The sequence below is a fragment of the Misgurnus anguillicaudatus genome, chromosome 2, assembly GCF_027580225.2.
Source record: "Misgurnus anguillicaudatus chromosome 2, ASM2758022v2, whole genome shotgun sequence".
In the NCBI taxonomy this organism is placed as follows: Eukaryota; Metazoa; Chordata; class Actinopteri; order Cypriniformes; family Cobitidae; genus Misgurnus; species Misgurnus anguillicaudatus.
In genome coordinates, this window is record NC_073338.2 from 32,338,592 (window position 1) to 32,352,439 (window position 13,848).

The following is a 13,848-nucleotide window of genomic DNA, read 5'->3' on the forward strand; positions in this document are numbered from 1 at the left end:
ATAGTAGGTGTTGATGTACGTTCACTAACTCAGACTTAGTATAATCACAATGTTAGTGTCATTGTAGCGAAATAACTAGCAGTTCAGTCAGGATGCAAAAGATGCCATTTCAACATACGTCACACACTCCGTTGCTCTGACTGGTCGTAGGTCTATCCAATTGAGTGCAGAGGCATTTTTCGGTTAAGACACGCCCCATAATCAGAGCCCAATGGAGCGGTATCAGACTCAAATTCTGACTAGGCTTGAGTATGACAACGTCAGGCTAGCAGTTAACCAACAAAGAGGGCTTTTCACACTTAAAATAATTAACCCTGGGTTATTCTAAACCCTGGGTTAACGGAATCCTGGGTCATCTGTTTCAAGTTTCACACTGTTCATACTTGACCAGGGGTTAAGAGATAACCCTGGGTATTCATAATCTGACGTTTACACTGTGCATTCCTAAACCCTGGGTCAGGAGTCTCCAACCATGCTCCTACATACTTGTCTTTAATTATCAAGCAACCTTGAACACCTTACTTAGCTGCTTCAGCTGTGTTTAATTACGGTCATAGCATTCTAACCCTGCTTCGTTTCACACTGCATGCAGTTGGCACCGCAGTGTGGGGTTAACCCCAAAAAAGGGGTGCTAACCCTGCATCAGAGCAGGGTTTCATAACCCTGGATTAATTTCAGGGATAACCCCGCTTCTAAATTACAAGTGTAAAACCTAGGGTTAAATGAGCGGTTTAGAATAAAGATCACACAGGGTTAAACGCAGTGTGAAAAGCCCTAAGATGGCATTATTTGACCATGTTACTCAACAAGAGCTTATTGATTCATTAGTTTAATCACTCAACAGTTTTTCTTAGAAAGGCACTGGTCTAAAAATGGTACCCAGTCACTACGGCCGCACCAACCTGATCTCACAAAATACGTGAAATAGTCATGCATTATTTTGCTCAGTTTTGCGTGACATTGTCACGTATTTCCACCATATTACATGCCCCTGACACAGCTTTCTTTTCCGTGACAGTTTCACGTATTGGTTACTCAACTGTTTTTCCTATTTTCTTACAATTGTCGCTTCGGTTTGGGGTTAGAACAACTTTCTGTTACATAAAATGACATCCTTACCCAAACCCAACTCTAACCCTAACGTCAGGCGACGATGGTTTAAAAAGCATCCGAAAAAATTGTATAAACCAATACATTAAGTGACATCCTAGCGCAAACAGCAAATATAACCCCAAACCGAAGTGACAATTGTTTATAAACAGGAAAAATAGTTGAGTAACCAATACGTGAAACTGTCACAGAAAAGAAAGTCGTGTCAGGGGTACGTAATATTGTGGAAATACGTGACAATGTCACGCAAAACTGAGCAAAATAATGCGTGACTATTTCACGGAAATTTGTGAGATCAGGTAGGGCCGCACCCTTTAAAAAGTTACTAATATGTACCATTTAGGCAGATATGTATACATTTTATACTTATATGTACCTTTGAGGTACTAATATGCACTTTTTGGTACCAATGTGTATCTTTTTTATGAACTCTTTATGTACAAACAGTTATAAAAATGAAGAAATTTCAGACTGTGCCACTGTAAAATTATAAGACCAGTGTATGCATTTCTGTTTTTTACCAGTTGTTTGTTAAGCTGTTTATGTTTTCAGTAAGAGGTGTGTGCTGACAGCTGTTCTTTCAAAATTATTTTGTAAAGAGCTATAAGCTGTATTATATATTGAATGCAGTATTCGTATATAAAGACAACAAGAATGCATTAACATTATTTAACTGACACATGATCTGAATTCAGATGGATGGATAGATTTGTTGACATGAGAGTTTTAAACATCAATGTAGGACAGTTTGTACACAATAATTTGTTATTCTATTAAAGCAACACTATGTAGTTTTTTTACCTTTAAATGATGTCTCTAAAATATTTCAGTGATAGAACAACTTTTAACTGGACAAATTGTACTGTTGCTGCAACCTGAGCAGCCTCCTAGCTGCTACAAGCACACTCTGAAAGTGGCGGTGGAGGGTAGGAAACACAGCTCCGCCCCTCCCCCTGCCTGCAGAAGAGTGTCTGATACCAGGCACTGTTGCACTTTTTAGGCACATGGGGGAGCTGTAAGTAATTTTTACATGGAAACTACATAGTGTTGCTTTAAGAGATTAGAAAATGATTGAAGAGATTTAGGAAAAGTGAAGAAAAAACACTTAAACCAGACTAAGGTGGTCTACCAATCTGGTCCCTCATACATATTTCAGCAGATTAAGAATGTGTTTGATCTTTGATCTTTTGACCAAAGGTCAAATAAACATTCATTATTATTGACAGAGAAAAAGTGAAATTGAAGTCTTTGTAAGGTTACGTGTCTAAAATGTGATTGACAAAGAGAATAAATTATAAGCTTGTCACACTGTAAAAAGTGTTTCTGTGCCTGAATAGATTTAACAAAAATAAATTGAGTAAACTGTATTAAAAATTTTAAATTCTTGTTTTTTTTATCAAAATATGAGTTAAAATAACATAAAAATTGGAATAATTTGAGTAAATTCTAAATGAACACATTATTGAGTAAATTCAACTTCATTTTATTATGTATAATCCATTTAAATTTGTAAGAAAAAAATTAACTTAATAATTTTGTGTAAAAACTACATGAATTATTTTAGTAAACATAACTAGGCAGTGGACTTGCAGTTCCCAGCATGCCTTGCATGGGACTGCATTTGGAGAGTACAATTTGAATTGAAACTTTCTTTTTTTGTTTACTAAAAAGAAAGACTTGTTAGTGCTTAATGTTCATTTATCTTCGATATTTGGAAGAGTTTCTGTTTCTTCTTTGAGTTTTGTAGTTACCATTGTTCAGAAGACTGGTGCTTGTGCATAGACTGCATACTGAAGTATGTTATGCTTTACAGCTGCCCAAAACAAAACTGATTGGGTGTGTTGATTGAATAAACGTTTTGTGCCCTCATCTCACAGAATAAAAAATAACAACCATAAATATGTTACCTGTACCAAGAAAAGTAGGTTCATCTAACTAATTCATACTAGTACAATTAGTTAACTCAATTTTATTGCATTCATATTAAGTAATGTTAGTGTGTTCAATATACTTAAAAAAGGTTGCAAGTTGACTCAACCTAAAACTTCCCATGCAGTCACTTCCTCACTTTTTATAAGTTAGATCTAGGTATTACTTTGGTACGTGTATGTTTGCAGAGAGAGAATGAGAATGCAGCATTCAGACTGTGGACTCTTAGTAAACAGATATAGTTAGTCATTAACATACTTTAAACATAACATCCTCCATTTCGGTTTCTTATATTTTTCTGAAGGTAAGTAAATAATAATAATAATATGTGAAGTTTAGTTAAGTCATGCAGTCATGAAGTATTGATTGACTGATGGATTCTGCTTAACATCTGGATGATATTAATATAATCCCAAATGAAATTCCAAATCTGATTGATCGTAGCTGCTGTTTGTACAGTGCAATGTTTGTTGGAGTTCAGTTAACTTGCTTTATAGACTCTTCATGCTGTGCTGGCTAGTTGGATTATTGACAAAGCAGAGGCAGATTAAAGTTAAAATCCTTTAAATGTTTTGTATTCATGTGTTTTCCAGTAAAGTTGTTATTTGAGGACAAATCAGACCCCTAGCTGTCCCTGTTAAACAGTTTGGAATACGGTAAGAATGATTTTTGTGTTATAGTTTTTTAGACAGAGTTTAAATGTAAATAATAAACTGTTATTGGTCTTACATTTTTTTATTGTTGTTCTTACAATGTATTTGTGAAAATATTAAATTGACAAACAAAATTATTACTACCAGGTTTTTTACCACATTTCTAATTTCTAGTCTATTTTGTGATACAACCGAAGGTTAAAGCCTCAATAATATTTACCAATGGGTTTTACTTAAATTAACATAATAATATTTTGAACCAAGCTTAAAGCTTAATTAAATTGGGTTTTTGGGGACCCTGATCATAAAGACCATTCTATCACACATCCATACTAAAATGGGAGATTTTAAGTCTTGTTGTATTTACAGAATCTATTGCCATGATGAGGAACTTATTCCTTTATATTTCATTACTGGTTATATTTTGCGTGGACAGGGCACTCTGCAAGTCAGGTGAGGTCACACCTCTAGAGTAAGCTTATTTAGATTATGAATTGTTTTAAAAGTGAATGAATCAATGCTTTAATCCTCGAAACAATCTGATGTATCCTGCGGGTCTGTTTTTGGCCAGTGTTTTCTAGCAGCCCTAAAGCACACATGCTTTTGCGTTCAAGAAGAGCAAACACTTTCATGGAGGAGATTAAAGCCCCATCACTGGAACGTGAGTGTAAAGAGGAAGTCTGTGATTTCGAAGAGGCGAGGGAAATCTTTAATACCAGAGAGGCAACGGTTGGTCATTTTACCATTTAAACGTATAGTTTAATTTCGATTATTTTTCGCTAATTGGTCTTTTTCACTCGCAGATGGAATTCTGGACAGTGTACTTAGGTTAGTCTCATCTGGTTGGTAAAATATCTTTGTAAGTCATCATAACCAACACTCATTTATATGTGTTATGGGCTCAGATGGAAACCAGTGCGACTCGCATCCATGTGTTAATGGGAAGTGTGTGGACCTGTTTCAGGATTACTCTTGCATCTGCAGTCCTGGGTTTGAGGGGAGACGCTGTGACCTGCGTGAGCTATTTGGTTTTCTTTTCCTTTCATGTAGCTCCATGTACAAGTAGCTCAATTGGTAGAGCATTGCATTTGCTGTGCAAAGGTTGTGAACTTGATTTCCAGGGAACAAACATAAATGCATACTCGTGTGTGCAAAATATATGTAAACTATACTTAGCATTATTTTATTTAATCTAGATCTTTTGAGTTGTGTAGTCAACTACAAATTACTGGTGAAACATTACATTTTGACTGATTTTTGATACAGTGGGGCAAAAAAGTTTTTAGTCAGCCACCAACTGTGCAAGTTCTCCTACTTAAAAAGATGAGAGAGGCCTGTAATTTTTATCATAGGTACATTTCAACTATTAGAGACAAAATGGGGGAAAAATTCAGAAAATCACATTGTGATAATTTATTTGCGGATTATGGTGGAAAGTGAGTATTTGGTCAATAGCAAAAAACAAGATTTCTGTCTTTAACATACCTGTTACATCTTCCTTAAGAGGCTCATCTGTCCTCCACTTGTTTCCTTTATTAATGGTACCTGTTTGAACTTGTTATCAGTATAAAAGACACCTGTCCACAACCCCAAACAGTCAGACTCCAAACTCAACTATGGCCAAGACCAAAGAGCTGTCAAAGGACACCAGAAACAAAATTGTAGACTTGCACCAGACTGGAAAGTCTGAAGCTGCAATAGGTAAGCAGCCTGGTGTGAAGAAATCAACTATGGGAGTAACTATTAGAAAATGGAAGACATACAAGACCACCAATAATCTCCCTCGATCTGGGGCTCCATGCAAGATCTCACCTCATGGGGTAAAAATGATTACAAGAATGGTGAGCAAATATCTCAGAACCACACGGGGGACCTAGTGAATGACCTGCAGAGAGCTGGGACCAAAGTAACAAAGGCTACCATCAGAAACACACTACGCTGCCAGGGACTCAAATCCTGCAGTGCCAGACGTGTCACTCTGCTTAAGCCAGTACATGTCCGTGCCCGTCTGAAGTTTGCTAGAGAGCATTTGGATAATCCAGAAGAGGAGTGGGAGAATGTCATATGGTCAGATGAAATCAACTTCTCGTGTTTGAAGGTGAAAGAATGCTGAGTTGCATCCAAAGAACACCATACCTACTGTGAAGCATGGGGGTGGAAACATCATGCTTTGGGGCTGTTTTTCTACCAAGGGACCAGGACGACTGATCTGTGTAAAGGAAAGAATGAATGGGGCCATGTATCGTGAGATTTTCAGTGAAACCCTCCTTCCATCAGCAAGGGCATTGAAGAGGAAACGTGGCTGGGTCTTTCAGCATGACAATGATCCCAAACATACAGCCCAGGCAATGAAGGAGTGGCTTCATAAGAAGCATTTCAAGGTCCTGGAGTGGCCTAGCCAGTCTCCAGATCTCAACCACATAGAAAATCTTTGGAGGGAGTTGAAAATCCATGTTGTCCAGCAACAGCCCCAAAACATCACTGTTCTAGAGGAGATCTGCATGGAGGAATGGGCCAAACTACCAGCAACAGTGTGTAAAAACCTTGTGGAGACTTACAGAAAACGTTTGATCTCTGTCATTGTCAGCAAAGGGTATGTAACAAAGTATTGAGATGAACTTTTGTTATTGACCAAATACTTGTTTTCCGCCATCATTTGCAAATATAACTTCGTTAAAAATCAGACAGTGTGATTTTCTGGATTTTTTTCCTCATTTTGTCTCTGATAGTTGAAGAGTACCTATGATAAAAAAATTACAGGCCTCTCTCATTTTTTAAGTGGGAGAACTTGCACAGTTGGTGGCTGACTGGATGCTTTTTTCCCCCACTGTATGCTGTGCCTGATTTGGGACGTAAAGGTCACGGTGTATAAATCTCTTTACAGCTTTCTGTTTATTTGTCCTCAGGTAGCACAGCCACTAACTGCTCTGTGAACAACGGAGACTGTGATCATAATTGTCGTAAGACTGAGGATGGTCTCGGTCGCATTTGCAGTTGTATTAAAGGATACCAACTCCAAGACAATGCTAGAAATTGTGCCCCCAAAAGTATGTTTATGTCAACACACACAATTTATATAGTGCAGTTTAACAAAATACATAGCCTACAGTATACACATGGTAAGCGTCAATATTTGACGCCACTTGACCATGCGTCAATAGTTGACGCGGAGGGTATACCTTTCGCGTCATTTTTTGAAGAACTGGGGACTTCAATACTATTAGGTACGCGAAATTAAACAGTTGTCACCTGGCGTTGGGGTTAAGGTTAGGTTTGGGTAGGGATGTCATTATGTAAATCTAACCCTAAACCGACACGAAAATGGTAAGAAAATAGGAAAGAGAATGCAACGAACTTAATAGTATTGAAGTCCCCAGTTCGTCAAAAAATGACGCGAAAGGTATACCCTCCGCGTCAACTGTTGACGCATGGTCAAGTGGCGTCAAATATTGATGCCATGGGGTGAGACTGGGTTGGGTAAGCACATTTATTTGCAACAGATTTTTTTATGGTCTTCGTGAATCTATTTCATTTACAGATGAGGCTTCATGTGGGCAGATTCTGATTACAAAATCATCCTACTCTAAACAGCAAATGAAAGGGTTACAGCCTTGGGTTGTAGACGGTGAGGTTGGTAAAAAGGGAGAGAGTCCCTGGCAGGTATTTACTTATATTTTCTTTAAACATAGTTTGAACAGTTATCAACTCACCTAGAGACATATTTTTGATAATTATGCAATTTATAATTTCACAGGTCCTTATATTAAATCATTTGGGCAAGTTTCACTGTGGTGGAGTTCTGATTGATGAAAACTGGGTTCTCACTGCTGCTCACTGCCTAGAGACAAGCTCACTTTTCAGCGTCAGACTGGGTACCTATCTTTGTGAAACACAATCCTTTGACAGTGTTATCCTCTATTTCCTCTCTTAAGTTCACATTAAGCTTATGATGCTTACAGTGCCAAACAGCCATGCTTGCACTTTAAAAAATGCTGGGTAATTTTTTGTTGGGTCAATAGGGGACAAATTCAACCTGCGGGTTAAATTGACCCATTAAATATCAATAATGTATTTGACCCAACAATGGGTTAAAACAACCCAACTACCCTGCTGAAAAAAACAGCATCAAACCAGCATGGACCAGAATGGGAATTATGCTGGTCTATGCTGGTGGTCACCAGCATACCAGCACCAAAACACAACATATGCTGGTCTTGCTGGTATGACCAGCATGGGATACTGGTGCTAATGCTGGTTTGGTGCTGGTTTAGCTGGTGCTAATGCTGGTTTGGTGCTTGTTTTGCTGGTGCTAATGCTGGTGCTGATTAGCTGGTGTTCACTATCAAACCAGCACCAAAACACAACATATGCTGGTCTTGCTGTTATGCTGTTTTTTTCAGCAGCACGAGAATGTTAAATTAATTTAGTATTTTAGTTGTAATAAAAACCAGCCCCTCCCCCAATTTATATTTTTGTGCTTTATAAGGGGTCCCTCAATGCTTACAGGAGGTCTGGGACCACGCCAAGCTGGGAGCCCATCTAAAACCAGCTCTCCAGCTTATGCTGGTCTTCGCTGGATTTTTCAGTAGGGTACAACTCAACAGGCTGGGTTTATCTCTTTTTGACCAAATACTAAGTTGAAAATAACCCAGCATTTTGGTTGTGTATATACAGGTGCTGCATGGTCATATAATTAGAATATAATCAAAAAGTTGATTTATTTCACTAATTCCGTTCAAAAAAATGAAACTTGTATAATTTGTTCATTCATTACACACAGACTGATATATTTCAAATGTTTATTTATTTTCCTTTTGATTATTATAACTGGCAACTAAGGAAAATCCCAAATTCAGTATCTCATATAATTTGAATATTGTCTAAAGGATCAATATTGAAGACACCTGGTGCCACCCCCTTATCAGCTACTTAACTCAAAACACCTGCAAAGGCCTTTAAATGGGCTCTCAGTCTAGTTCTGTAGGCTACACAATCATGGGGAAGACTGCTGACTTAACATTTGTCCAAAAGACGCCCATTGACACCTTGCACAAGGAGGGCAAGACATAAAAGGTCATTTCAAAAGAGGCTGGCTGTTCACAGAGTTCTGTGTCCAAGCACATTAATAGAGAGGCGAAGGGAAGGAAAAGATGTGGTAGAAAAAATGTACAAGCAATAGGGATAACCGCACCTTGGAGAGGACTGTGAAACAAAACCCATTCAAAAATATGGGGGAGATTCACAAAGAATGGACTGCACCTGGAGTCGGTTCTTCAAGAACTACTACACAGACGTATGCGAGACCTGGGTTTTAGCTGTCACATTACTTTATTACGCCACTCTTAAACAACAGACAGCATCAGAAGCGTCTCACTTCTGGACTGCTGCTCAGTGGTTCAAAGTTATGTTCTCTTTTGAAAGTAAATTTAGCATTTCCTTTGGAAATCAGGGTCTCAAACCACATTGCTAAAGGTGCAGTGTAAAGTTTCCACAGTCAGTGATGGTTTGGGGTGCCATGTTATCTGCTGGTGTTGGTTCACTGTGCTTTCTGAGGTCCAGGGTCAACGCTTCCTGCTGCTGACCAACTTTATGGAGATGCAGATTTCATTTTCCAAAAGGACTTGGTACCTGCACACAGTGCCAAAGCTACCAGTACCTGGTTTAAGGACCATGGTATCCCAACTGTCCAGCAAACTCGCCTGACCTTAACCCCATAGAAAATCTATGGAGTATTGTGAAGAGGAAGATGCGATATGTCAGACCCAACAATGCAGAAGAGCTGGAGGCCACTATCAGAGCAACCTGGGCTCTCAAACACCTGAGCAGTGCCACAGACTGATCGACTCCATGCCACCCGCATTGCTGCAGTAATTCAGGCAAAAGGAGCCCAAACTAAGTATTGAGTCCTGTACATGCTCATACTTTTCATGTTCATACTTTTCACTTTGCCCAGATTTCTAAAAATCCTTTATTTGTATTATTCTTCAGTAAAATTCTAATTTTCTGAGATACTGAATTTGGGATTTTATAGGCATTGTTACTTTCTTTGAATTCTAAATCTATTGGATAATAGTAATTTCATTGTTATAATTTTACATTTGTTACACTGACGCTGTATTTATTTGTTGACATGGTGATGTGTTTGAGGGGTGAAGTTGGCAAAAGCTTTAGCAGTTCCTAAACTGCTTTAAAGGTTATGAAATACAGAACAATAAACCAAAGAGTTGTTGCTACCACAAACCAACATACCAGCAGTATGAACTAAATGGCAACTTTTAACCATGTTCTTTTTCTCCAGGTGACTATGACCGGTTTAAGAACGAAGGAACAGAAGAGACCATTACCGTCAAACAGCATTTCACACACCCACAATACAATCCTATCACACTGCACAATGACATAGCTCTGTTGCAATTACTTGGACCAGCAACATTTTCCAAATTCATACTTCCAGCATGCCTTCCTAGCCACGACTTAGCAGAGCAGGTGCTGCATCGCAACGGCACTCTGACGATAGTCACTGGCTGGGGCAAAAAAAATGAGACAGATCGTCGTTACAGTGACACTTTAAACTTCATTAAAATTCCACTTGTAGACGCCAAAGAGTGTTCCAAGCATATGATGAACAATCTGACGCAAAACATGTTATGTGCTGGTGTGCTGGGCCAGGTCAAAGATGCTTGTGAAGGAGACAGTGGGGGTCCGATGATGACCCTGTTTCATGATACATGGTTCCTGTTAGGTCTGGTGTCCTGGGGAGAAGGCTGTGGGCACAGAGACAAACTGGGCATCTACACTAAAGTGTCCAGCTATTTGGATTGGATAGATAGTGTTCGTCAGGGGCAGGCTAAGGTTTAAAGTTTAGGTCTCTGACATGTTTCTTGTTCTACCTGTCATTGAAATTAAATCCGTCAAAGAGGTCATGTGCACTCTTAGTAAAATGATTTATGTGTAAAGCACAATGATGCTGCTACTTCATTGTCTGTATGGTAAAGGAAATTTGACTGACAGTCAGTAAACACATTCTGTGTTTTAATGAAGTTTAACATACATTTGCATAGTCACATTTTTGCATATTGCAACATGAATAATGTAGTGATGTGATTGCTTCATAGGAAAAAGTAACAAATAATTACAGTAGGATAGGGGAAATCATTTGCTAAAACACAGTGTTAATAAAGTACAATGTTTGCTCGTTAGCTTTTAACCAGATTTCAGCATCTGAACATATTCCTGAGGATGCACAATTACAGACAGCAAAAACAAAACCCATATTATTGTATTGCATAAAAAACCCTGTTAAAAATAAAATAAACAATCACAATTGTTCAATAAATCATTATCTATACATTTAGATTAACACTATGTTGAATGTCCTCTCTGTAAAAAGAGCCAACGGAAAATGAAAAGTTGCCATTTTCTAGGCCGATATGGCTAGGAACTATACTCTCAATCCGGCGCAACAATCAAGATTGCTGCCATAACATGGATGATATTACGCAGTGCCCGAAAATAGTCCCCTGCTATTGAAATTTACCAAGGGGACTACTTTCAGGCGCTGCGTAACATCACTGCGCCTGCTGCAGCCATGCTACGACAGCAAAGTCCTAGATCACCATGCCGGAATGAGAGTCCAGTTCCCAGCCATATATATCATCCTAGAAAATCCCAACCTCCAATTCTCCGTCTGTCCCAGCACACGATGCAACCACAGAAGAGTCAGTTCCAAACAGAATTTTTTTTTAAAACTCTTTGGTTATTTTTGAGCGGGATGCTAATGGTCCAATCAGATTGAACGGACTATGCCACGCCAAGCCAAAAGTGGCACCGCCAGACCCAGAGACCGGCCGAATGGACTCCAAAACGGCAAAAATCAAATGTTCAACTCTAGGGGAGCCGGAAAATGAACCCACCTTCAAAAATGGTGGAGTGTCCCCTTAAGAAAGCTGCGTCTAGAGGCAGCAAAGTCAGAAAAAAAATTGCATTTAGTTCAACAGTTAAAGTTGCGAGTTCATAGCTTTACTAACAGCATACTGTTAAAAGCTATCCTTCCTTCAAAAAATCAGTCTGTCGGCCATAATGACAGTCATCTGTACAGCAGTATTTGCTACTTTTCTATTCTATTCTATGACGATAACAATTTAAGGCACACATGCTTATTTAAAGGGATACATGAGTTCCAGCTTAAACAGTGAAGTGTCTATAGCCCAGAGTATAGTCTGTTTTTACATGTAAATTATTGTATGTGCACAGTACGAACACACAGCCTTGCACAGTATAGTTTATTTGACTCGTACGTGTATATAGACGTTCGACGCATGCGCATTGCAACAAAATGCAATGCATCTCCAGAGCTACATACTACATTTTCCTGTAGGCGCATATGCAATACGCATACAATGTACGTATCTGGCTGCGCACTGTACATGGACCCTCACGCTCGCGTAACAATTTGACTTTACTTTGGCCTTAAGGCCTCAAATCTTTGACTAGAATAGAATAATAATTTTAAGAACATTAGTAATAATAACATTAGTATTTATACAAAGTTAAAGTGAGTTGGATCTTCATCTGGCTGACCTCCTGATCTTCAGCTCCTGTTCATATTGTTCCAGCTGAGTCCAAAATCCCGGGTTAGGTTCCACTACTGGTCGGACACTTTTCACAATCTGAAGAAAAAAAAGAAAATTTAAAACACCACAAGATTCAAATGATAAACTAAAAGTGCTAAGTGAGCACTCATACCTGAAAGGCATCTGTTAGAGTAAGTCCCTGGTGCTTCATTAAGTATGCAACACAGACAGTAGCAGAACGACTGCGTCCATTCTTGCAGTACACAATGGTGCGGCCACCCCGCTCTGCCTCACTCGCTATGGCATCAGCACAGCGGTCAAAATATTTATACAGGTCTTCATTAGGGTCATCATAGACCGGCACGCGCAAAGTGCTGACCCGTATGGAGGGAAAGGGTTGCTGCTTAGACACGTTAATACAGAGGGTGACCGCCTCCTTCTGGATTAGTTCATCATTACAGGCTGACCGTGCATTACTGATCAGCAGACAGTCTGTAACTGTGCACAACTGCAGCATTTTGCACTTGTAGGTGTGCCTATATCCTTGAATGTGTGTCTTGAAGGAACTTTAAGATTATACTGTCCATTATAATCACATATTAACTAATGATGCATTTAATTAACATGACAGTAGATACACATTCTGTAGCCCAGCATGAGCTGGAAGAATTGGTTCAAGATTTTACTCTGGTCCCAATGCCCACATGTTTGTCAGCAGTAATCTTGCTGCTCACTTTATAAGGATAATCTAAATTAGACAAGAGAGAACATTATTCATGTACATGTGTTATTTGTGTAAAATAACCTACCCTATTGTAAAAGGTAAAAGCATGCTAAACTGGTTGGCTGGTCTTGACAGAAGGGTCTTGACAACTTTTTAGTTAGTCAGGGTGACCAACCAAATAAAACCAATTTGGCCACCAGCTTTGCCAGGCTTAAAGACCTGCTTTGCCATGCTGGGGAGTCCATCTTAAACCAACCAAACACTTAAGAATGGTTTTAGCAGTCTTTCATTTTATTAACATGACATGCCATCTATTCCTGTCTTCACTATATATACAACACGGCATAAACATTGATAAAGAAATCATGACCTACAGTTTTGGCTGAGATTATCCTCGGGGTTTCTTCATCCTCGCCACTACCGTCCGAGCACGAGCACTCGAAATGGGATGCACGAAAACGTGAAGTGGACACATGCAGCTGACTGACCACGCCTACACACCCGTCAATCATTGCTGTCTTTAACCTTATGTGACTGTAAATAGCCGTAACTTGATACCTAAAATTGGCATCAAGCTTACAAAGTCTAGATTTTATGCCTGATCTGCTGAGTCTTCACAGGAGAGGGCAAGCTGCTGTTCGGTATAGGGGTGGGAGAATATAATAATAAAAATATATAATGTTTTTGGCAATTCATAATCTAAGCATAGCGCCACTCTGTTTGGAGACAGATCTATGCTCTTTATCTACAATATAACACTTAGAAATACATAATAATAAGTTTATACATAATAATAAGAAATAATACGTATTAGTATTAAAAAAAACACACAAGTACGGTCCTCTCTCCCGCCGTTACG

The 13,848-nt window shown here is 38.9% G+C and overlaps 2 protein-coding genes across 3 annotated transcripts; one reads left to right on the top strand and one right to left on the bottom strand.

Moving 5' to 3' along the window:
- The first annotated feature begins 3,253 nt into the window (after nucleotides 1-3,253).
- LOC129442544 (vitamin K-dependent protein C) lies at nucleotides 3,254-10,615 on the top strand. Of its 2 annotated transcripts, XM_055202705.2 has the most exons (10): nucleotides 3,254-3,343; nucleotides 3,633-3,695; nucleotides 4,062-4,145; nucleotides 4,264-4,421; nucleotides 4,496-4,520; nucleotides 4,598-4,708; nucleotides 6,599-6,739; nucleotides 7,231-7,352; nucleotides 7,447-7,564; nucleotides 9,991-10,615. In XM_055202705.2, exons 3-10 carry the CDS (start codon nucleotides 4,073-4,075, stop codon nucleotides 10,548-10,550), a joined length of 1,308 nt encoding a protein of 435 aa, XP_055058680.1. In that variant the 5' UTR covers nucleotides 3,254-3,343; nucleotides 3,633-3,695; nucleotides 4,062-4,072; the 3' UTR covers nucleotides 10,551-10,615. The 2 variants fall into 2 exon arrangements, with proteins under 2 accessions (XP_055058680.1, XP_055058679.1); XM_055202704.2 differs by lacking the exon at nucleotides 3,254-3,343 and having other exon boundaries at nucleotides 3,441-3,695.
- Nucleotides 10,616-10,702: 87 nt separating this feature from the next.
- dusp28 (dual specificity phosphatase 28) lies at nucleotides 10,703-13,832 on the bottom strand. The gene is made up of 3 exons (XM_055202720.2): nucleotides 13,364-13,832; nucleotides 12,438-13,013; nucleotides 10,703-12,361 (listed from the first exon to the last, which is right to left on the bottom strand). Exons 2-3 carry the CDS (start codon nucleotides 12,780-12,782, stop codon nucleotides 12,260-12,262), a joined length of 447 nt encoding a protein of 148 aa, XP_055058695.1. The 5' UTR covers nucleotides 12,783-13,013; nucleotides 13,364-13,832; the 3' UTR covers nucleotides 10,703-12,259.
- Between the last annotated feature and the right edge of the window lie 16 nt (nucleotides 13,833-13,848).

Bases quoted from the DNA above. Each gene is read 5' to 3' on its own strand.
- dusp28 (XM_055202720.2), bottom strand. From the start codon at position 12,782: ATGCTGCAGTTGTGCACAGTTACAGACTGTCTGCTGATCAGTAATGCA. The intron at 12,362-12,437 runs GTATGAGTGCTC...TTTTTTCTTCAG, and splicing joins CTCTAACAGATGCCTTTCAG to ATTGTGAAAAGTGTCCGACC.
- LOC129442544 (XM_055202705.2), top strand. From the start codon at position 4,073: ATGATGAGGAACTTATTCCTTTATATTTCATTACTGGTTATATTTTGC. The intron at 4,422-4,495 runs GTTGGTCATTTT...TTTCACTCGCAG, and splicing joins TTAATACCAGAGAGGCAACG to ATGGAATTCTGGACAGTGTA. The intron at 4,521-4,597 runs GTTAGTCTCATC...TTATGGGCTCAG, and splicing joins ATTCTGGACAGTGTACTTAG to ATGGAAACCAGTGCGACTCG.